The 24,590-nt window shown below is 44.3% G+C and overlaps 1 protein-coding gene across 1 annotated transcript; it reads left to right on the forward strand.

Moving 5' to 3' along the window:
* The first annotated feature begins 961 nt into the window (after positions 1-961).
* On the forward strand, positions 962-24,343 carry LOC110290000 (cytochrome b reductase 1). The gene is made up of 4 exons (XM_021156455.2): positions 962-1,209; positions 12,308-12,516; positions 22,993-23,147; positions 23,850-24,343. Exons 1-4 carry the CDS (start codon positions 1,017-1,019, stop codon positions 24,151-24,153), a joined length of 861 nt encoding a protein of 286 aa, XP_021012114.1. The 5' UTR covers positions 962-1,016; the 3' UTR covers positions 24,154-24,343.
* Positions 24,344-24,590: the final 247 nt, after the last annotated feature.

A 24,590-nucleotide genomic window follows, 5' to 3' on the forward strand; every position in this document is an offset into this window, starting at 1 on the left:
CAAGTCCAGGGCAGTGGCTGCCTGTCTTCCCTGGCGCAACTGCAAGTTGCAGGTGGCTTACATTCTGTTATTTCTGTCTTTTCCAGCTGCTATTGTTACTATTTTTGAGATCGGACAGCATGTATCTCAGGCTGGCTTCACACTCTCCATGTAACTGGGGATGATATTAAACATCTGATCCTCCTGCCTCTACTTTTCCCATGATAAAATTATAAGGGGTGTGTCACTTCTAAGGACTGTTCTAAGGACTGTGCCCAGGTCTTTGTGCGCGCTAGGCAAACCTAAGTAAGACCAATTTAGCTGTGCTTTCAGCCTTCTCTTTCTCTCTTCTCTGTTTTAATGTTGACGCAGGCTTTCTATAGCGGTCTGGTCTGGAACTCTCTATGTAGCTTAGAGTGGTTTTACACTTGTGGCTATCCTCCTGCCTCAGCTTTCTGAATGTTGGGGTCACAGGTGAGCTCCACTACACTCTCATCCCTACAGGTGCTTCCTTACGAGGTAAGGCCAAGTCCACTGCTGCCCTCAGCAACAGACCCTCTGGGGGGCTCAGGAAGCCTGGATAACTACAACCGCAGGCTTCACCACTTTCAGTGAATCTCTCTCTGGTGACAAAGAGTGTGTACCACCGCCCTCCCCAAAAATAAGGAAACAAGGTGCATAGAGTTGAAGCAAAGTGGTAGGCTTGAGCTCCTGGGCGCTGTCTTGGTGAGGAACTGACTCACACTCAAGGAGGTTGGATGCTTCTTCAGGTGGTGGCCACCACGGCAGCCAGAGCTCACGGTGCAGCCGCGTGATCGGGGGTGGGGGATGGGGGGGTAAGGGGTGGGACCGTCTGGAGCTTGGGCCCGCGGCACCCCGGGGAGGCCCCACAGCCTGTTACCCTGAGAAAGCCCCTCCCCACGGGCGGAGACGGCGCCGAGAAGTCGCCGCCCCGGCCCCACTGCAGGGGCAGTACCCGGAGGCCACGGCCTCAACGCCAAGTTCTCCAGCAGGCTGTCGTGGAGCATGGGGTGCTGATGGCCATGGAGGGCTACCGGGGCTTCCTGGGGCTGCTGGTGTCCGCGCTGCTCGTGGGCTTCCTGTCGGTGATCTTCGTGCTCATCTGGGTCCTGCACTTCCGAGAGGGGCTTGGCTGGAACGGCAGCGGGCTCGAGTTTAACTGGCACCCGGTGCTCGCGGTGACCGGCTTCGTCTTCATCCAGGGCATCGGTACTGGGATCCTCGAGGGGGTTGGCGGGCTCACTGTGCGATGGGGACCGGGACGCCGTCGTGGATTCCAAGGAGTCCACGAAACTAGGGAAAGTTACTCCTGTGGGCAGGGCCTGCGCAGTCAGGGACGCGAAACCCCAGCTTTGGTGAGGCCTGCCTTTGAACTTGTTTCAGGTCTCCTAGGCGGGGAGCTCAAGTCTCCGCGCAGCATCGTCAGCTGGCGCCTCTCCATCCTTTCCGCTGTCCTGTTCTTTCCTCCCGAGCTCTGGGCACCTCCATCAGTCACCGGCTGTTGCCTGGCTGCGCTCCATTTGTTGATGTGGCGAAAGTTCCTTGGCGAGTTTTGCGGTCTTGAATCTGACAGGGAGATGAAGGCAGAGAGTGGCCCCAAGGGACGGCTGGACGCCCCAGGGTCCAACTCTCTCTCTCTCTCTCTCTCTCTCTCTCTCTCTCTCTCTCTCTCTCTCTCTCTCTCTCTCTCTCCAATGCTACTCATCATCTTCACTGTCTTCTTCAGCTAATGGGGCACCGCGCACGGTTCACTTTTCCAAAAAGGCGGTGACAGCGAGAATGCATTCAGAAAAGCCAAGCTGTTGTGCTGGGCTTGCTTAGCACAAACTGTTTGAGAGGCTCGGAACAGGTTCTAGCAGCCTGACTTCTGAACAGGCCTCCTCTTCTTCACCAATACTAAAAGTCCCACAAATGAGCAAACAGAAGCACTGGCTTCGTTCCTAAAGAAAAATGTTTGTGTGTGTGTGTCCCGCGCATGCTTTAAACCGGTGCTACGGCCTCCAGCAAGAGTGGTCAGCCTTCTTCCATGGGAATCTGGGGAAGGTATTACTAACGCTGAGCTACTGTGGTGTGAGGTAGGCATCCAAGCCATTTCGCTGCATATTTGGCCACTACCCTAAAATGAGAAAAACATATCCAGGTTCCAAAGTTCCAACCACCAGAAGCACTCTTTCCATCACGGTGGAGCGCTTTAGTTTGGCCGGAGTTGTTAATATCCTCTGTTTAATCAAATGGTCCCAAACATCTCTTCGTGGCTTCCAGCCACCCAGAACAGCTCCGGACGCTGTGAGACCCTTTAGATGTTTAGACCGAGTGCTGTAGTTGAGGGTGAGGGAAACACAGATGACAACGGGTTACCTGTCAGGCGGGTTAACCCAACAGAAGACATTCACAAAAGTACGAACATTCCCGAGCATCTTCTGTGTCTTCACTGTGTCTTACATATGAGTGTAAGCTGACGCAGAGGCGTTAACCCATGGACATAGAAATTCTTCTAAGCGCCTTATTCTCAACAATTTCCCCTCCCCCCAGTGCTCTTCGCTTTTATGGCCATATGCTCACTTTCTGAAACATGGACTTTACAGCAAGCCGAAACATCATCTAAAATATACTTTGAGACTGTCCATTCATGTTGGAACGCATTTCACTCTTTTCCTAAAGATTTCTACTTTCTCTAAACTTTGCACTTAATCTGTTTACTTACTTACCTTGGTGCAAAAACACATATACGGGTGTACTGGAATTTTCGTCTGCTGCTCTTAGACAAGGCTTGTTTCTTCTAAGCTCAGTATGTCTGTTTGTGCTAATGTTCCACTGCTTGTCTGGTCAACATTTACAATCCTGGTTACAAGGATTCTCAGTTTGCAACATGGTTGCAACACGTTTTAATCACATAAAGTGGTTAATGAACATAAACTAGCTTTTTCATACATGTAGCCACATGCAGAGTTCTAATTAGTTCTTCCATACCTTGGTCCACAAATACTCCTCATTCCAGCATTGACTGGAAGGAACAAACACAGATCCTCCTCTGTTTAGAACCATCTTAGATGCTCAGCAAATCCATCGGAAGTTGCAACTTGAGGCTGCATTTGCTACACCTGACTCTTGGCTTAGCAACCGTGTACCATAGAGTGTTACTGTTTATATCCTTAAGATTGAGTGCCTAGCTCATTGCCACTGCCCAGGTCAAAATCAGATTAGATAGATCAAAACTTAAAGTAAACTCAAGGGATTTCAAGCCACAGTAAAGTTAGAAAAAATATTGAACCATCCTAAACCCTCCAGAGACATATGATGCTGACTTTAGAGGCTGTGAGGAAAACACGGGTCAAACACTACCCACGTTGTCGCGTGGCGTTTTATTGTGTGTAATTGCTTCAGGGATTTTTTTTTAATTTTAAACTTATTTATTTATTATTTATATGAGTACACTGCCGCTGTCTTCAGATACACCAGAAGAGAGCATCAGATCCCATTACAGATAGTTGTGGGCCACCATATGGTTGCTGGGGATTGAACTCAGGACCTCTGGAAAAGCAGTTGGTGCTCTTAACCGCTGAGCCATTTCTCCAGCCCCTGCTTCAGGGATTTTTATGCTATGCGATGTTATATTTCTAGTAGAGGCTGTGATATGAGCTATTCTGTACCTCCTGTAAACTGGCATTTGGAGCTGATGCAGGAATAGCTAATACACAATCATTGCTATATGTTTAAAGTGCTTTACATATGTGTTAAGCAAACAGGATTTGAAACTGTTAAGCATGAGACTGAGTCCTTGGAACCTTCATGAATGGAGTAAGCGGCAGGGCGAAGCTACAAAGATGGGGCTGTGTTGTTAAGAGCACTGGCTGCTCCTCCAAAGGACCTGGGCTCGGTTCCCAACACCCACATGATGACTCACAACCAACCATCTGTAACTCCTGTTACAGCAGATCCTAACCCTCTTCTGACCGCCATGGGCGCCAGGCATGCATGTGGTACACATACATATATGCAGGCAAACTACACATAACAAAAAGGTTTTCAAAGAAGCGAAAAGTAAATCTTTCCTCTCCGTCCCTCTCACCAGACATACTTATGGAAATATATGTATTCCTAAAGTATAATAGATATGGGGGGGGTCTGAAAAAATAAAGCACACTTGTTATGGTGTCTAGACTGGCCTTGAATTACCGTGCAAGGGATCTTCTTGTTAGAGCATTGCAAGTCCTGAGGCTACAGGTGTGTGCCACCAGTCTCTGCTAAATAAAAATTCAGGCTAATGTGAAATCTAGCCACACTATGACATGAATGAGGAAGAGTTTAGATGAGGCATTGTGCTTCTCTACAGCAAATGCTTCCTGCAAAATAAAAATACTTCAGGGAAACCAGAGAAACTGGCCATTGTAAAGAGGGCCGCAGAGGGAAACAATTGAACGCTCGCCAAGTGGCAGCTGACCTTTTTAAAGGTTCAGCGTGCTGGAATGGATTCTTTAGTGAAAAGTGGAAAATTCAGGCATCTACATCAGTGAAAGGAGGTCTTGGCAATTCTACACTCCTTCCTCTCTGTGTGTGCAACTGCCTTTGTGACAGAAACTGAAGGGAGAGAAATTCAATAGCTTACTGATCTCAGATTGGTTCTGTGAGAGAATCTAACTACATTTAAGTAACATTTAAAAGACAAAAGAAAGAAAGAAAGAAAGAAAGAAAGAAAGAAAGAAAGAAAGAAAGAAAGAAAGAAAGAAAAGAGAGCAGTGACTAAAGGCAGCTGGACTATCCTCCTAATGTATTGTCTCTGAGTGACCAAATTCCAAGATCACTTAAATATATTTGAAAAGGCTCATGCACTAAACCCTGGCAAAGAAAACAATAGAAAAACAAAATCCTCAAATGACTTCTCCAGAAGGCATCTGGGAAAGAAGCGTTGATGAACAAAGTCTACCAGAACCTGGGAAATGGGGGTTTCATATGGTGTGAAGGGACAGTCCAGAGCACCTCAAAACATGTTTTAGTTACAAAAACCCACATGTGAGTCACTTAATAATGGAACCAACAGAGCACCTGTTACATACAATTATTTTGCTCCTGCTGTATTCTTAGCACCTAGATGCGCATGATAGGTCAGTAGTTCTTTTTTTCCTGTTATTTTATTCCCCATTATTTTGGAGAGTAAACTCCAGGCCTTGTACACGCTGGGCAAATGCTCTACTACTGAGCTGCATTCCAAGCCTCTGCCTCTAGTTTATGAGAAATTTCTCTTTTTTCTGTGCTGGGAACAAATCCAGGCCTTTATACATGCCACTCCAGTGCTTCGCCACTGAGCTACACTCCTGGCAATAAATCACCGGTGCATGAGTTATTCCTGTCTCATCATTAAATTGTTAGCAACAAAATGCAATTTTACAGCCACTCCTTTACAATGATAATAGTAATAATAATAACAGCAGCATCTGAAGTACGAGTACCATTCCTCTTGCCTAGCGATTGTTCAGCAGTTTAGAAACACCACTTAGCCAAACCCGGGGAAGAAAGGAGCCCTGTCCTAATGGAAAAGCATCTTTGTTCCCAGGTTTCTTGCTCAGTAGCCTGTGACTGCCTAAGCACCTGCTGAACCTCCTCTCTGCCTGGCCTGCACAACCGCACAGCACTCCACATCAACTCTCCCGCTTAGTGTTTGTTAATTTCTACCCCTGTTGGCATAGCGTCAACATTTTACATCTATCGTCTTCAAAAAACCCACGCCCTCGGGGCCTGGATGGATGGCTCAGTGGTCAGAAGCATCTGCTGCTTGTGCAGAGGCCCTGGATTCTAAACACGAAACCCCGCACTCCGAACTTGGCATCCTTTGTTGACAGCTGCCTCATTTGTGTGTGTGTGTGTGTGTGTATGTGTGTGTGTGTGTGTGAGAGAGAGAGAGACAGAGACAGAGAGACAGAGACAGACAGAGACAGAGAGATGGAGAGAGATTGTATGTGGGAATCAATTCTTTCCTTCCACCACGCGGGTCTTAGGGATTGAAATCAGGAGATCAGTCTTTGCTGTAGGCTCCTTTTCTCTCTGGACTGTGTTGCTGATCCAAATTTTGGTTCTCCTTTTTTTTTTAAATGATTAATTAGCTTATCTATCTATTTATTTAATATGTGTAAGAGTCTTGACCGCATACATGTATGTATTCCGCGGGCATGCCTGGTACCTGAAGAGGTCCCTTGAAACTGTAATTAGAGCACCAAGCGCTCTTAAGCGCTAAGTCATTACTGAAGCTCTCAAACAAAATTTTGGTTGTTTTAAACTACAAAGTTTGTGGTAATTTGTCACAGTAGCCTTAGGAAACAAACACAAGATATAGCAATTACCACTGCTCTCTGGGAAGCCCATAGTATTGCCATTCTCATCAAGACTTTATGGGGTTTCTTTTTTTTGATTCTCAAAGTGTAGCCCTGGACCACAGCCAGGGGCTTTTATTGTCAGTGGCATTGCCTAATACCACTGGTAACAAGCGACACTTCTGAAGACAAGTGACCCCAGGTCACATCTTCATGTAGCCAAATGTAGGGATGCATGGAGAGGTGGGGACTGAAATGCAGAGGCCTGGCAACAACAGAAGCTTCCACCTAGCAACAGAGGGGTGTGCGGATGTGGGGATGCCAGTCCAAAGCTGCCAGGTTCTCCCATTTTGCCAAGAGCATCCAGATATTTAAAAAGTGGTACAAGAGGGCCTGGCAGTTAAGAGCACACTCTGCTCTTCTAGAGGGCCCAAGTGCGATTCCTGGAAATCTCACTTGGTGGTTCATAAGTATCTGTACCTCCAGCTCCTGGCGGACCCAGCTCATCTGGCTTCGTGGGTACCCACACTCACCTGCACATGCCTACACATAAATAAAAATAAGAGATTCTGGAGAGATGGCTCCGAGGCTAAGAGCACTGGCTGCTGTTGTTTGAGAGGACCTGAGTTTAAGTCATAGCTGTCTGTAATTCCAGTTGTAGGGGATCTGACACCCTTACACTGACATACACACACATGAAATAAAAATAAACAAAAAATAAACTAAAAATACTTTAAATGGGGTGGGGAGAAACTTTTTCAAACTAAAAGTAAACAAGTCAAAGAAATGACAACTTATCCGTGTGCCGAGGAACAAAACATCCGAGTTCTCCTCTGGTCTTCAAGGCCTCTTTAAAATGTCCTTAGATCAGCTTCAGCGATTTCCCTTTTAACAACGACACACTAGATAGAAATCTTTCTCTTCGTAGTTTTCTTGCACATGGCAAATTTCTTGAAATTATAAGAAGGCTGGAGTGATGACAGCCTTTGACTGTTCTTTTCAGAGTTTCCTCTTAACCCAGAGTCTCATGTATTATCCCAGTCGGTTGATTGGCATGTCTTTGTTTTTGAGAGAGGGTTTCGCTATGTAACCTTGGCTTCCTGCAACTCTCTTTGCAGAAAAGCTAGCCTCAGACTCTCGGTGATCCTCCTACCTCTGTGTCCTGGGCACTGGGACAACTGGAGTGTGCCACTGTATATAGCAGCTGCTGAATGCCAAATGCTGTACAAAGCACAAGTGGGGATGGCTGTCACAGGGAGAGTCCTTGCTCAGCACTGTCTGGGGTTGTCTCCTTAGGTGGGAAGGAAGGAAAGAAGGTGGATAGGTCTGTTCTTTCTAGAAGTTGTTCCCATTCGATTTGGTTAGAGATGAGTAATGATTTTTTTTTTTAAAGAATGTAGGTTATAGCTGGTTTGGTGATACATGCCTTTTTAAATCTCAGCACTCAAAGGGCAGAGGCAGGAGGATCTCTGTGAGTTCAAGGTCAGCCTGGTCTACAAACTGAGTTCCAGGCCATTTGAGTGTAGGGTTACAGTGAGTCCTTAATGCTTACAACTGGCTGGGAGAATAAGTTCAACTCCTTCATTTGAACAATCATCAACCTGGGCGTGGTCAAGCAACTGCGTTAGGTCAGGTCCAGTTTTGGGTGTATTTTTTTTTCTTTTCTAATGTATAATAATATTGGTATGAGGTACAAGAAAATACAGCAAATTTTTCTGGTGACATAAAATTCCTGGATAGGGGCTAAAGAAATGGCTTGGTGTTTAAGAGCACAGTTTACTCTTCCAGAAGACTGGGGTTCAATTTCCAGCACCCATACAGTGGCTAACAGTCGTCTGTAACTCCAGTCCCAGAGGACCCAATGCCGCCTTCTGGCCTCCTTAGGCACTTCCTGCATAGATGCAGAGACATTCATGCAAGCTGAATACCCAAGCACATAAAATAAAGATAAAGATTAAAAAAAAAAAACCTCCTCAATATTTAAAAACATCTGATTGATTGATCCTTTCTGCCCTGATCCTTTTCATACATACATTTGTTAATAAACACTTGCTTTTGTGATTTCAGTCATCTTGGAGCCAGATGCTGAGCCAAATCCCATTCACCCACACATCACTGTCTTCCTTTCGGTTTCTCCATATTTGCGTGTGCTGCAAACTCCCCCATTTTGCTTTAGCCACTACAGGGCTTTAAAGGGGGCCCTTTGCTCCCATTTAAAGTTAAAATCCTATGGATAGGATCTGGTAAGGTGTGGGTGCACGGGGAAGTGAGTTCTAAGAACGGATGCTGCTGCTCTGAACATTCTGTCAGGAGGGAACATAATAGTTTATTCTACGAGGGAAGGAGAATGGCCCACCATGCTTAAGGAGGCCTCGCACAAGTGATTGAAAACTCCAGTGTACTTCAAACTCAATGGCTTACCCTTAATCTTAAATTCTCCTCAGGCTGAAGTGGGCCCAAGAGCAGAATGCGTGTTATTTATTTGAAAGCTATATCTGCTCTTACATAAACTAGTGCTTGTATGCATTGAACTCTGTCTTGAGAATTTGACTGGTACATGTTTGTGTGTTCTATATATGCACAGGTATGTGTTGGAGCATGCGTGTGTGTGTGTGTGTGTGCAGCTGGAGGTCAGTTCCAAGTATCTTCCTCTTAGTTTTGATAAAAAGTCTCTAACTGAACTTGGAACTCATCAATTAGTATAGATGGACCCTGGGGACAAGCCCTGGGACCTGCTTCAACCCCAGTGCCCAAAGTGAAGTCCCCATGGTTGCACAGGAAGTGTTTTTACCCTCTGAGCTATTTCTACAGCTCTCCTTGTTAAAAGAGGATGGGGGCTGGCGATATGGCTCAGTCAGTGGAGGAGCTTGCGGGCAGGCTTGACAAGTCAATCCCCAAACCCCATAAAGTCACAGGAACTGACTTCTGAGAGTTGTCCTATAGCTTCCACACAAGTACAGTAGTATACACACACACACACACACACACACAAGCATGCACATAAATATATCAATATTAGAAGAGGACCTGTCACAATAAAACTGATATGTCAGTTTATCATAAACCATAAAGTGGTGAACCTAACCATTTCACAATACAGAAGATCATGTTGTATGGCTTAAATATATTCAATGTTCAAATATATAGAGAGATATAGATAGATAGATAGATAGATAGATAGATAGATAGATAGATATGGTTTCATTGTAGCTTTATTTGGCCTGGAACTCACTTTGTAACCCAGACTAGCCTAGAACTCACAGCAATTTTCCTGCCTCAACCTCTCAGGGTAGGGATGACAGATGGGAGAGCCACACTATCCAGTTATATCTTACTTTGTAAAAATGAAATTGAAAAACAAAACAAACATGAAATTCTGTTTATGTGCTGAGACTACAGAAATAACTGCTTCTTTGTTATTTTTTTTTGTGTGTGTGACTTCCCAATCTGTGACAGGCTCAAGCTAATATTTGATAGACATGTTTCTTCCTTCATGAGTCAGAGGGTTAAATAGAGAAGAACTATGATCAAGTATTTTCTCTGTCTGGGGGCCTATCTGCACCTAAGTCCTCCATCCCTCACCTGATCTCAGTTTGAAAAACTCAAACTTTACATGTGACACACACAAGCATACCAAAATACATATACATACATAAATGCACACATACGTGTGTGTTAAATAACTGTATATGGGAAGAAAGTTGGTGTCAAAGCAGAGATCACCTCCTAGTGAGTTTATATTTTCTTATATCCCTGAGGTTTTTTTTTTTTTAAGATTTATTTATTTTTGATATATGTGAGTACACTCTCAGTGTCTTCGGACACACCAAAAGAGGGCATCAGAACCCATTAGGGATGGTTGTGAGCCACCATGTGGTTGCTGGGAATTGAACTCAGGACCTCTGGAAAAGCAGTCAGTGCTCTTAACCGCTGAGCCATCTCTCCAGCCCTATCTTTGAGTTTTGATTATACAACTAGGATCTAATGAATTTCCTAATGATTAAACAGAAATGACTGTCTTTTCTTCTTGACATGCTTGAGAAAAATTACACACAGGTATGATGAGCCCCCTCGTCCTTTCGTCTTTTTAACGTTTTTACAGTAGCGTGCTCCACCATTCGTTGCTGTTCCTCTGAAGACACTTGAAGTGTCTGTCTCAGGCATCCTCATGTTCCCCTTGACTCCTGAAGGGAATGGTCCTTCGGGCTGGCCCCAGCAGAACCCTTGTTTTCATGACACCACCCTGCTCCCTCTCCGGCCTTCTCACTGCACCTCAGGAATGGAGTCTAGGTTCACAGAGAGCAAGAGTAGCTACACCCCGCTGCAGGCGGTTTTGCAGCTGCTGGAGCTCAGGGAACTTCCTGTTTAATAAACGTGGTCTGATTTGTTAAGCTCACTCATTTTTCCTCGAATAGATGGCATTTTGGATATTTATATATTTTTGGAAAATGTGTAAACAACATTGAAAATACAGCATTCCTGGATGTCCTTCACTTGTCTTGAGCTCCTTTTGAACACATTCAGCTGTGCAGCAGAGCCTCTGGGAAGCCTGGACAGAAGTGGGAAGCCAGGACAGATGTGGAAAACCCTTGTGTGGCTTGCACCACAGCTGGCCATGAAGACTAGTTAAACCTAACTGGCTACAGGGTTTGCAAGCTTAAAAAAACACCTTTTAACATTAAAACTATAAAGAATCCTTTCAACCGCACATAGCATAACACACACACACACACACACACACACACAACTTCCTCTGCTCTTACTGCCACCACCCAAGGAACGAATGTTAAGATTGGCAACAACATAAAAAAAATAACATTAAGCTAGAACTTGCAGCTGGTGAGAGTCAAGCATGAGGCAGGCTGATGAAGAGGGAAGGCTGGAGGCATCCTAACCTTAGTGGAAACAAAAGAGTGATAGGAAGAACCACAGACTCTTCACTAACAATTGTCTGTCCATTTTGGCCAGTGGCAAGCATGTATCCAGGTCAGAATTGCCTCATGGCTTCCCCTCAGGTAAATAATAGGAACTGTGTTGAAGACCACAGTCATCAGTGAGGGGTTAGGTACACTGGACGGCTGCCATCAGAGAAGGAACGTTAGTATGCAATCAGTTTAAAGCTACTTGCCACCGGAGAGCTCAGGCAAGAGTATTTCTTGAGGTCAAGAGTTCAAGAGCAGCCTGGGTAATGATAGTCAGATTTGGCTCTCCACAAAATAACTACCCACAAGAGAAACACTTTTGCATGAATGCAGATGGTTCAAAAGTCAAGTTTTGAGAGAAATAATGGGAAAAGGGAGAAAGAAGCAAGTTTTAACAATTAATGAGATATAGGTTTCGGTTTTATGTGAAGTTTTGGCACATTCCTCTATGTTGTCTGTAGTACTGGGAAAAATCAAATGTTTAACTGGAAGTACAGTTGTCTTTGAATGTTTATTTGATACTGTGTGTGTGTGTGTGTGTGTGTGTGTGTGTTAAATGATGCTAAACCAGGGAACGAATGTGTAATCTCTTTCCCTTCCCCTTTCTCTGTCCCTTTCCCTCCTCTTCTATCTATCTATCTATCTATCTATCTATCTATCTATCTATCTATCTATCTATCTATCTATCTATCTATCTCTACATGAGTGTGAATGGGGAACATGGTGCCAGGGCCCAATTGTCCAGATTAGAGTACAACTCCTCTTTTTCTACTATGTGGGTCTGGGTATTGAACTCAGGTCATCAGGCTTGGTGGCAAGTGCTTTGTCCTTCTTAGCCATCTCAGTAAGTGGTGGCGGCACTAACAGTGGTGTCTGCTAGTGAATACATGCATCCATTTCTTTGGGGCCTACATTCCAGGGATGAGGTGGCAGCACGGGGTACTGAGTAGGAGCCCAGAGAGAGGGGGAGGCTGGGAGAAGCAGAAGCCAAGGGGTAGCCGGTCCTCAGAAAAAAAAAAGCTGTCCAGCGGGCCAAAAGATTTACTTTGTGTCAATTTTTAAAATACTTTGTTTCCTTAGCCATCATCGTGTACAGACTGCCATGGACCTGGAAGTGCAGCAAGCTCTTGATGAAATCCATCCACGCCGGGTTAAATGCTGTGGCTGCCATCCTCGCCATCATCTCCGTGGTGGCTGTGTTTGAGTACCACAATGTCCAAAAAGTCCCCCACATGTACAGTCTGCACAGCTGGGTTGGACTGACAGCTCTCATACTCTACATCCAACAGGTCAGTGCCTCCCTCACCACAGATGTTTTCTAAACTTGTTCTTCCATTTGTGTCCGGAATAAATAACTCTTGCCCCAAGGGGACAATGACCCTCAGAATTCACAGCTTAGGAACTCGGTGTATGATTTATCATTTTGATATCCATCAGTAGGGAAACTGATAGCTCCTAACATCTAGACTAACACCGTCCAGACTTCAGTCCCATGCTCTGAACTGGCTAGCCTAGGTGGGAGCTGTGTTTCTTTACTACATTCTCTACTGCATCTTGATGTTAACCTTTTCTAAGTGATAACGCTGACTTTCTTTTTTTAACCTTTTGTGAGATTTTGAAGGCACAGTGATTATTTTATTTATTCTTTGCATGGATTGGTAAAGGGATGCATTCCGAAAACATTGTACTGAAATGAAATTTAATGGCGCGTGATAATTATTCAGCAGTTTGATGACATAACAGTAAAAATTAATGTTCTGAGTCTTCTAGGCTCTTCACCATGTTGTTGAAAAATCTTTGTAAATGGTTTTGATTCAGTGTCCTTGCTTGAGAGCACAGTGTCTATTCAACTTCCTGGCTGGGATCATTGTGAACTTTTCTATGGCTGCAAAGTGAGACACTGGGATGGGTACATAGAACCCCAAAACTTATCCTAAAATAAATGGCCCTTTAAAAAGCAGGCCCTTACTAGACATTGACTCTTTTTCTTCTAAATGAATATATCTTTTTTAAAAACCTTGAATTGAAATACATTTTCAGTAAATAGTGGTTAATCTCTTTGGACAGTCTTCATTATTTAAATCGTTTAGATTCTGGAGTTATGGGTTTGTGATGGAAAGGAGCCAGGCAGGAGGAAGATGCAGTGGGGGGGAGGGGATCCCGAATCCATGGTGATCTGCCCAATCAGTAAGGTGAATAGCTCGGATTGGGATTGGATAGCTGAACGTTGCTCAGATCATGTGTCCTCAGGGTAATCTCCCTTGGAGTTTTCTTGTGGATCTGAGGGACCCTTTCCATGTTGTCACCAGCTGGTGAGACTTCTCTCCTTAGGAGTGAGGATTGCAGGAGCCACTAGAGTTCATAGGTTGCTGGGGGGACCTACCTGGCTCACTAGCATCTCTGTAGATCTTCGCTCAGCTCTATATTCTTTCTTAAAGGTTGGTTCCCTTAGCTTTCCCTGTGCTAAGGCAGAAAGCAGGATGTAGCCACAGGCTGTGCTATGCCAAGAATTTCCCTTCATCCTTCTGAGGAGATATCTGGTACAGACTCTGGGATGCAGTGGGAAGGAGTCTTCCTTGAGTTATACAGCCATGGCAGAACTGGGACTCAGGCCGCCACTAGCATTTAGTGTCAATGTTTCCACAACTCCCAGACTGATGGCCTAGCTTGTGTGTGAGCACTCTTGGTGGAGGATCATTGAACCCACTGAGGGTAAAAATGAAAATACCCAAGTTCATATTTGGCTTTCAGACATGCACACTCTCACTTTACTATTGGTCTACTCACACAGATGGCAACAGGCTCTGCCTTGTAGATTAAGTATGCTGGCTCTATTTCTGAGCACAAGTGGCTGAATGGACAGAGCCAGATGCCTTTTCTGAGTCACTTGCTCAGTCAGAAGCCCTGCGTTTTGTTAAATGGCAGACATGGGTATCTCCAGTGGCCATCATTCATTGTTTTTCCTTTACTTCTTGTATCTTATAATAATTTCTTTAGCACACCTGTTTTTGTATAATAGCAGGTTAAGTGAGTAAGTAGTACAATGTATACATAGATAAATGAAGACTCTCTCTATTAGATATGGCTTTTAGTCTGGTTTCTCTAAAACTCACACACACACACACACACACACACACACACACACACCCCACAAAACCTTTTATTCTTTGTTCTGTAACTTAATATGTACATTAGAGAGAATTTAGAAGTTAAAAACAACAAAAAGAACCTAGTGTGATGGTTTAATTCCAGTGCTTGGGAAGCAGAAGCAGGAGCATCTCTGTGAGTTCAAGGTCAACCTAACCCACATAGCTAGTTCTGGGACAGCCAGCACTACATAGTGGGACCCTACCTCAAGCAAGCAACAAAAAGTCGTTAACAACAGAGAGAATCCTTATTCTAAGTTACAACAAGCCTAACTTGATAAAACACAAAATATGCAACACTCAGAACTCACAGATAGGATCACAGACACAAATGATGTTGGGTTAGGGGAGATGATTATATTTAATATTCAGTAATAAGGCCTGGAGATTGTTCACAGGCAGAGTGTGTCCTGAGTATCTGTGGAGTTTCAATTCAATCCTCAGGACCCCCAAATAGATATAGATGATCATATAATTAAAGAAAGAAAAAGGAATTTCCCTATTGCCAAATATAACTACTAAATTTGATCCAAAAAAAGAATTAGGAACCATATAAAGATCAATAGCAATAGGGGGAAAAAACTCAAAGGCTATATGAAATCCAGGGATTAAAAAGGCATCAGATCTGGATAGTTTCAGACCTTTGACCTTTAAGAAGTGAGTACTTTAAACTATCATAACTCTCCACTGGAAAGCTGCAAGCTTTATTGGCTGTGGGCCTACTGTGTGCCACACATCAGAAGGATACATCTGTGATCGTGGTTGCTATTACCAACACCTAACAGCAGGTATTAGATTAACCAGAACACTAAAGATACTTCCATCAAAAGCACAAGTAAGACATTAATACTTGCTACCATGTTGTCATCCAGCGCTGCTTTAGAGTTCTTAACTAATATACAAGAGGAAGGAAATATATAGATAAGAAATAGCTAACTGTGACTCACTTATCAGCTTGTAGATCACAATATGTGTGTCTAGAAACCAACAGATGACTAGAAGTAGAGTTTGGGGTGGCAGCTGGATTTAAGAGAGCATACATAACTTTTGCCTACTCCAGCAATAAACACCTTGTAGAAATAGAACCTGCTGGGGCTCAGGAGATGGCTCAGCTAGCAAAGTGCTTGCTGTGAAAGCATTAAGATCAGAGTTTAAATCCCCATGCCTATATAAAAAGCTAGGCACAGAGGAACACTTGAGAAGGGTATGATATAGACACCTTTCTGGAGCATACTAGCCAGCCAGCCAGGCCAATTAGTGATCTCCAGGTTCAGTCAGGGAGGCTGTCTCAAAGAATAAGGTGGAGAGTGATAGAGGGAGATACTCAGCATCAGTCTATGGCTTCCACATTCATACACACACATGTGCACAGGCCCCTGCATATCCATATGTGCATACATGTGCACACACACACACACACAAAGTAGACCTCATTTATTTAAGGTTAGGACATATTATACCCAAGAATAAACCGAATAGTAAAAAGCATAGTACCTATAAGCAAAATATATAAAATACTATAAAGTATCATCAAAAAATAGAACATTGTCTCAGTGCTCTACTGCTGTGAAGAGACATCATGGCCAAGGCAACTCTGGCAGAGGAAATCATTTAGTTAGGGCTGGCTTACAGGTCCAGAGGTTTAGTCCTTTATTGTCATGGAAGGTAGCAGGCAGACATGGTGCTGGAGAAGTAGTTGAGAGTTCTACATCTGGATCAGCAGACAGCAGGAAGAGAGAGGGATACGTGGCCTTGCTTGAGCTTCTGAAACCTCAAAGCCCCGCCCCCCGTCCCCCCAGTGACACACTTCTTCCAGCAAGGCCACGCCTCTCAATAGCACTCGTCTCTTTGATCCTTTGGGGACAGTTCTCATTCAAACCACCACAAACATTGTAAAGATACCATGATAATGAAAGAGGAAAATTAATATAGAAATAGCTTCCCCTCTTCAATTAGTATCTATGTTTAACACAATTTTCAGTTTAAACCTAGTGGGGATCATTAAGAATTGTTATGCAGAAGAGAATAAATATCCAAAAATAACCAAGAAACTTTTGAGATGGAAATGAAAGGATACCTTGAGTTATTGGCACATGAGCAAACACAGGCGGAAGGACCGGAGAGGCTAGGAAAGTCCAAGTGTGTACAAGAAATTTTTTATCTTATAAGAACACTTACTTAACTGAGTCTGTACATTTAGGTAAACCATACATACCATATCACATATAAAGAAAAAAAAATCTAGATTAAGGACCTAAATACAAAAACCTAAGCCAAAGAAAGGTGTGTGTGTAATCTATATGGTGTGAGACAGGGGAGGCTAGAAGGTTAATAAGAAATTCAAAAGCCATATGGGGGGAAATGCATATTTACTACACAATCTTTTAAAATGTATGTGACATGAGGCATCAAAGTAAACAGAAGTGACACGAGAACTGTGGGAATTGTCACGTGTCGTGTGTCAGTGGGCAAGCACCTCTAAACATTAATAATAAAAAGTCGGGACTGGAGACATGACTCAGAGGTTAAGGTCACTGGTTGCTCTTGCAGAGGACCCTGGTTCCATTCCTAGCACTGGTACAGTGGCTTACAAGCCATCTGTATTGTAACTCCTGTTCCAGGGTATCTGATGCCCTCGTCTGACCTCCAAGGGGATCAGGCACACACATATCAAAAGACATACGTGCAGGCAAAACATTCATACAATAAAAATGAATAAAGAAAGGATAATAATTAAAAAGTCAACCAAATAGAAAAAACGTGGGGCCATAGAGACAGCTCAGCGCATGAGGGTGCTCGCTGCCAAGCAGGGTCATCCACGACACGCTGAGTCGGGTCCTCTGGTCCTATGTCTAGAGAGAACTGGCTCCTGTGGGTCAAACTGCACTGTGGCACATGCTTGCCTGAGTCCTTGAGCTTGCTTGGGAGAATGCAGCTTGGTTTATCATGATTAAGCTGACTCATTCTGTAGTATGTCTCGAAAAGCTGGAGCCTGGGTTAAGAGCCACTAGAGAGCTAAGACTCTTCAGATAACTGGTGCAGCGGAAAGCCCTTCTGAGATCTGCGTGTGGAGAGTCAAGCTGTGTTCTGAGTTGCAGCAAAGGGAAAGGACTGCGCTCTGAGCAGCACCGTGTCAGTATCAGGACCTTACACATTTCCCCACCCGCAGGGTGTTGTGGGAAGAGCTTACTAAAAGAGTAAAGAAGGCTAACTCAGCAGGAAGCAAAGCAAAATAAACAACAACAACAATAAAGAAAACAGGACATCAGTCTGTAAATCCCACCTACTCAGGAGGCTGAGGCAGGAGGACCACAAATTCAAAGCCAGTCCCCCAAGTCCCGGTAACTTAGTGAGTCAATGTCTCAAAAATGTAGCAAAACGGAGGGGCTGGGGATACAGCTCAGTGTAGATCATTAGCCTTGCGTGTGTGCGGGGCCAAGGTAAATCCTCAGTACAGAGGGAGCAGTTTTAATTTCCCAGTGAAGACAGAGTCATGGTGAACGCCTGTACTGGGGACCTCACTTGGAGGGCAGAATGCCTCGCTGCCCAGAGCCACGGCTTTAGTCTCAGCCTCATTGCTGAGTAAATCACGCAAAGAAAATCAGCAAGCAGTGTCCTAGGATGGTCTCTGCTTCAGTTCCTGCCTCAGGGTTTCTTTTTTGAGGTCCCGCCCCAGCTTCCCCCTTTATTACACTTTACTTTAATCTGTAAAGTGTAATAAACTCTTTCTTCCTCAGCTTGGTTTTGCTCAGTGTTTTATCACAGCAACAGAAAGTCAGGCTAGGATACCTAGCATGCACAAAGCCTTGGGTTCAATCCCGGGTACCACATGAATTAGGAATGGTGGTACATATCTGTGATTCCAGCCCTTGGGAGGGGGAGGCAGTAGAACAGGAGTCAGATCGGTCTCAGCCACGGGGGGAGTTGAAGATCAGAGTATTTGGTAGACAGGGTGGGTGTTGATCCTTCTGGGAGAGTGCTCTGATGATAAAGGAGGGATGGGGGCAGAGGAGATACTATTGAGACCTGAGCTGCAATCCTGGGGTTAGAAGCTCAAAGTGACTTCTAGGTAAATAGAATAGCCTGTGAGAAGTTTGCTCTGCATGAATAATAGGATGGAGGCAAGGCTGCCACTGGGTATGGAACATGACTGGGAGGCATCACTATCAGAAGTCTAGTGGAAGGGGTTTGCTGGGGTTCAGAGAGACGTGTCGGCACAGAAAGGGGGTTGAAATGGTGAACACCGGTGCATAGACACTGATAGTATGTAGGGTGTAAATGTTAGTACATTTGGGAAGAAAGTGATGGAAAGAATGAGAGCCAGTGGGCAGATAAGAAGGGGAACCCTGGGGGCTGGGATGTGAGGGATGTCTTGTGCCCCTGGAAAGATCTGCAGACACGATTTGGACATTGTCCATCAGTATCAGTGATGGGAAGTCAGAAATGACCTTGGCGGGCACAGACGAGGTTGCAGTGGACGGAAGAGGAAGCAGAAAGGCTCTGCTAGGGGCTTTGCACGAGAGGAGTGGAAACCCGTGGGCAGTGTGGGCAGCTGCTTGCTGAGCACCACTGTGAGCCGAAGTTGGTGTTTGGAGACTTGGGGGAGCATTTGGTGAGGTTTTGTTTGTGTTTTTTGGAAGACACAATCATCTGAAAGCTGGTCTGCAGGAGGCTGGTTGCAGAGACAGCTGGAAAAATCAGAGGTGCAAAACCAACTCCACTGTCACTAAATAGAGGGAGGAGCCTGCTTTGAGGCTTGCTTGGTGTGCTGGCAGGATTAAGAGCACTGACTGTTCTTCCAGAGGTCCTGAGTTCAATTCCCAGCAACCACATGGTGGCTCAAAACCATCTGTAATGAGACCTGATGCCCTCTTCTGGTGTGTCTGAAGACAGCTACAGTGTATTCACATAAATAAAATAAATGAATCTTTAAAAAAAAAAAAAAAGGCAAAATCTGATTATGGAGCCCAGCCTGTCCTGGAACTTGCTGCAATTCTCCTGTCTCAGTTTCCCAAGTCCTGGGATTCCAGGCATGTGCAACCACCCCTGGCTGTGCTGTAGTAAGCCTTATGCGAATGCCATGAGTACCAGGAACACAGGAAGCTGATTCACCTTGTGTAGCAGACCAAGCACTCAAGACAACTTCTGGTTCATAGCAAAGATTTCAAAATATATGCAAGAATTAAGGAATGAGTGTATAGGTAGATATGCAGAAAGATGAAGGGGGTGGGAATGCTTCCATGTACTTCTGTAATTAAATTGAGCCGTCAAATCCACCACCCAACCCCGAGAAGCAAACGCTGTCTGGTGTGAAAGCTAGCCATGCAGATGAGTCCTGCTCTCATGAATGATTTTTGCAATAAAAGCTTAAAAAAAAAAAAAAGACAACAGGGCGCTGGCACAGGCCTGTAGCCCTGGCAATGAAGCCGGGAGGCTCCGAAATGCAAGGTCGTTCTCAGCTGCTTAGTGAGTTTTGAGGTCAGCCAGGCTAACACATCTGCTCCTTAAAGTGAGATAAACTAGCACAGTAGAAGATGCCTGCATATTTAAAGAGAGCAATAACTAACCGAGGAAAGCTCAACTGTTCCGAGCAGACGCTACAGAAGCAAAATTGTATGATCTAACTACAGCGGAGCCTTCATTTTCTATTGCGATAAGAAAGACGCCATTATCATGAAGACTGACAAAAGAAAGTGTTTAGTTTGAGCTAGTGTTTCAGAGGGTTAGAGTTAGGGTGGCAGAACAATGCCGTGGTGGCGGAACACAGAGAGCTCACCATGATCTGAAAGTGGAAGGGATGGAGGGAGGGAGGGACGGACAGACTGACTGAGAATGGTGATAGCCTTTTGAAACCTCAAAGCCTGACCCTAATCACACACTCCTCCAATAAGGTCACACCTTCTAATCCTTCCCAAATAGTTCCATAAATACAGGCAAAACACTCATACACATAAAATAAATCTTTTTTTTTTAATTGACATCTATTTTCTTATATACATAGGCACAATGAAAGAATGTCTCGAGCTTCTGGGTCCACTATGTTCTATGTTGCTCTCCACTTGTAAGGTGGTGAGACTGAAACTGTTAACAGGAAATAAAGACTAGACTATCATAAGTTATCACAAATTATATCCGCATCATTACATTCTGAAACACTTTCAATGAAGTCAAATGTTCTGTAACACTTCCCCTGTCCTTTGAAGACTAGTCTTCTTCTGTTGACTGACTTCTTGAAAAGCAAAACTAAGATTTAAGTTGCTGAAAGATTCTGTAAGCAAGGGTCTGCCTGAAATGTCTACTGAACTCATTGCATCCTCCAAGATCACAACAGATACAGCACTGATTGGTGTTGTGGCGCAGGCCTTTAATCTCAGCACTCGGAGGGTGGAGGGGGGGAGGGGGGAAGCAGAGCCAGGCAAATCTCTGAGTTCGAGACCAGCCTGGTCTGCATAGGGAATTCCAGGACATCCAGCTATACAGTGAGACCCTGGTGGGGGGTGAGGGGGATGAAAACAAACAAAAACAAAAATTCAAAAAACAGGCACACATGATAAGTCACAAAAATGAGATAGTAGTAAGGATCTTGGGGTGGAAATGGTCAAAAATAAGAATATAAGAACTGTGTATTCCACTGGGAGGCCTCAAAAATAAGATGAAAGGGTGCATTTCAGAAACCACCTTTATAAATCTCTAGCTTTCATTGAGCTGATCTGTATTTCCGCACAGAAAGCACACCTTAGGCAACGGGAAGTTCGCCTTTTGATACTGCTGGAAGGAATTGTGGGATGGAATTGTGGGAATGTTTTGAAAGACCAAGAGTGACTCCCTGGGCCGTTTCCAACATATTCAGATATAGGAATATTAGGTGAACAGTGAAATAGGCCCACAGCCCATCCAAAGCTTTTCGTTCCTTACCAAGGTGAGCTGCATGGATTCTAAGGTCTCAGGGCTCTGGACCCCACTCGGGCCTCTGTTCTGGCTTCTCTCTCCTCGCTCCTTCCCTGCTGTGCACGAGGAAGGAGGAATAGGTACAACAGTTGTCTCCCGTCTTCTCAATTTTTAAAATTTGACTAAATATATAAATTCGAAATCAGTGCTTGAAGAAAAAAGTTACACTAAATTCAATAAATTCAATAACCTGATAGCAGCTACATTTTCTTGAGGAGTGGAGAATACTTACTGGACAGGAGCCAGAGGTCAAAAATAATAGACTTGGAGGGGTGGAGCAGACTTCAGCTTATGCAGAAATCCTACTGGCCTCTGTAAGGAAGGATCCCACCACAGACGTAGTTGCTGAGGAAGTTAACCCAGACAGCGTCTGCTTCTTCCTTGTGAAGCACAGTATCAGCTTCTCTCTCTCTCTCTCTCTCTCTCTCTCTCTCTCTCTCTCTCTCTCTCTCTCTCTCTCTCTGTCTGTCTTCGGTGTTTGAGACAAGGTCTCTCTGTGTAACCCTGGTTGTCCTGGAACCAGTTTAGCCTTGAACTTATAGAGATCTGACTGCCTCTGCCTCCAGGTGCTGGGATCCAAAGAAAGGCCACCATGGCTGGCATCAGTTTCTAGCCACATAGCTTTGTGGGCTGACCAGATTGAACTACATGTCCTGTGTCTGGTTTTAAGGGGAAGGAATAAAAAAACTATTTCCCTTTGTACTTAATAAACAAATGTTATTAATTGGGGTATTAAGTATTAAACAAATTAAACTGGATGAATGTATTGAAATGAAAATATCTGCCCATCTCCAAGATACACTGTTGGGGCGGGGGGAAGCAAGGAGTCCCATATATACACTTAAAAATATCAACCATGTAAACAGGGCACATTCAGTCCTACCGTTTGGAAAGCTGAGGTTGAGACAGGATTGCAAGTTTGAGGCCAACCTAGAGGGATCCTGTCTCAAACACACACACACACACACACACAGAGACAGAGACAGAGACAAAGAGAGTTTTGTTATATAGACATACACACATATGCTTGTGTGGGCATTAGGAACTTTCTAGAAGGTGCCAGGGATTATTATGAATGTTAACTTTGGATGTTGGAACTGTCCATAAAGAAATTTGCTGTGAGGTTGGAGAGATGGCTCAGCAGTTAAGGGCACCAGCTGCTCTTCCAGGGGTCCTGAGTTCAAGTCCCAGCAACTACATGGTGGCTCACAACCATCTCTAATTTGATCTGATACCCTCTTGTGGCCTGCAGGTGTACATGCATATATATATATACATACATATACATATATTTCTTTAAAATAAAAAAAGTTTAAAAAGAAAGAAAGGGGCTGGAGAGATGGCTCAGCGGTTAAGAGCACTGACTGCTCTTCCAAAGGTTCTGAGTTCAAATCCCAGCAACCACATGGTGGCTCACAACCACCCCTAATGAGATCTGATGCCCTCTTCTGGGGTGTCTGAAGACAGCTACAATGTACTTAACATATAATAAATAAATAAATATTTTTTAAAAAGAAAGAAAGAAAGAAATTTGCTGTCCATTTCCTAACCCCTGGTTCTGCCTCTGCCTCTCAGGTGCCGGGACTGAAGGCATGTGCCACCAGATTAAGGTAGAATAGTAATAATTTAAAACTAAAGTTAAATGATAACCATTGTTCTTCTGGTGTTCAGCTTGTTGTAGGCTTTTTCGTCTTTCTGCTTCCATGGGCTCCGCTCTCTCTCCGGGCCATCGTCATGCCCATACACGTGTATTCTGGACTCCTCCTCTTCGGAACAGTGATTGCGACGGTTCTCATGGGAGTGACAGAAAAGCTGTTCTTTGTCCTGTAAGTTTGTAGCCTTCTTTCTCTTAATACGTAAGCTAGAAAAATGTAAAGTATATATTCACGAGGGAAGTATTATATAGATAGCCATTTTAAAAGATTTATTTTTATTTTGTGTGTATGAGCGATTTTACTTTGATAAGCGTCTGTGTACCTCATGCATGCTGTGCCCTTGGAGGCCAGGAGAGGGCGTTAGATTCCCCTGGGATTGGAGTTACAGGCAGTTTTGAGCTGCCGCGTGGGTGCCAGGGAACCAAACTTAGGTCCTCTAGAAGAGCAGCAATGCTCTTAACTGTTGAGCCATCTCTCTAGGTCTATAAATAACTCTTTTAATAATAATAAAAAAATAAGTTTTAACTATTTTTAAGGTAATGTGTGGTGAAATTATTGGGTTATGAGTTGTGTATTCATTTTGGGGGTGTGCGTGTATTTTATGCTAATTGTAACTATAGTATGTATACATTTCTGTATCTTTTTTAGTTTTTAAGTGATATGAGGTATCTCAAGTGTTATAGTCTTTTCTTAATTGAGATCTTTAATAGTTTTATCATATTCTACAGTGTGAATCATAGTATAGCCTCTATGTGTCTTTAATGCCACGCTTTAAGGACATTTACCTTGAAGCTCTACCAGGGTTCACCCTGATTAGTCGATTCAGTGTATGCTGTGTGCTTGTAACCGGATCCACTTTCACTTTCTTCATAGGAAACACCCCTCGTACCATTCATTCCCACCAGAAGGTGTTTTTACAAATACCCTGGGCCTTCTGATTCTGGTGTTTGGAGCACTCATCTTCTGGATTGTCACCAGGCCACAATGGAAACGCCCTAGGGAACCAGGCTCTGTCCCTCTCCAGCTAAATGGAGGCAACGCGGACGGAATGGAAGGTGCCATAGCAATAAGCTCCGCCCACAGTACGGACGCAGCCGACGCAGAGTCAAGCAGTGAGGGAGCAGCCCGGAAGAGAACCCTCGGTCTTGTGGACACTGGCCAGAGGTCCACCATGTGAAATGTCAATACAGCCATGTGCATTCTCTTCCAAAGTCAGCCCTACAGTTTAGCTTCTCCTACCTAGCCATAGGTGGCTTGGGTTCATAGGCCACTGTATACTGCGGTCACCAAGGAGGGTTTCCTGAGAGTAATTGTGTTGACTGAGGCCTGTGAACTTACCAAATGTAAACGGACATGATCAACATAAATTGTGATTGTTTCTTCTTTCCTCTTGAGGACCCTGGGCATTGATGTGGTTTGTCTGATGAACTGGTAGCACCCTTGGCCTCTTGCTATGCCCCATTAATTCTTTAAGGCCAGCGATTTCAGAACTAGGTAGAACCTCTCTTAACTTTTAAAATATGATCACAAATACTTGGAGCAGGATTTGGACCATTGTGCCACGTTGATGTTGTGAGAAAAACATGGTGGAGGTGGGGTGGGTGCTTTAGCCAA

The sequence above is a fragment of the Mus caroli genome, chromosome 2 (genome assembly GCF_900094665.2).
Source record: "Mus caroli chromosome 2, CAROLI_EIJ_v1.1, whole genome shotgun sequence".
Taxonomy (NCBI): Eukaryota; Metazoa; Chordata; class Mammalia; order Rodentia; family Muridae; genus Mus; species Mus caroli.

Excerpts from the sequence above, each read along its gene's own strand:
- LOC110290000 (XM_021156455.2), top strand. The coding sequence starts at position 1,017 with ATGGCCATGGAGGGCTACCGGGGCTTCCTGGGGCTGCTGGTGTCCGCG. Across the intron at positions 12,517-22,992 it reads TCATACTCTACATCCAACAG|CTTGTTGTAGGCTTTTTCGT; the intron begins GTCAGTGCCTCC and ends TCTGGTGTTCAG. Across the intron at positions 23,148-23,849 it reads GAAAAGCTGTTCTTTGTCCT|GAAACACCCCTCGTACCATT; the intron begins GTAAGTTTGTAG and ends CTTTCTTCATAG.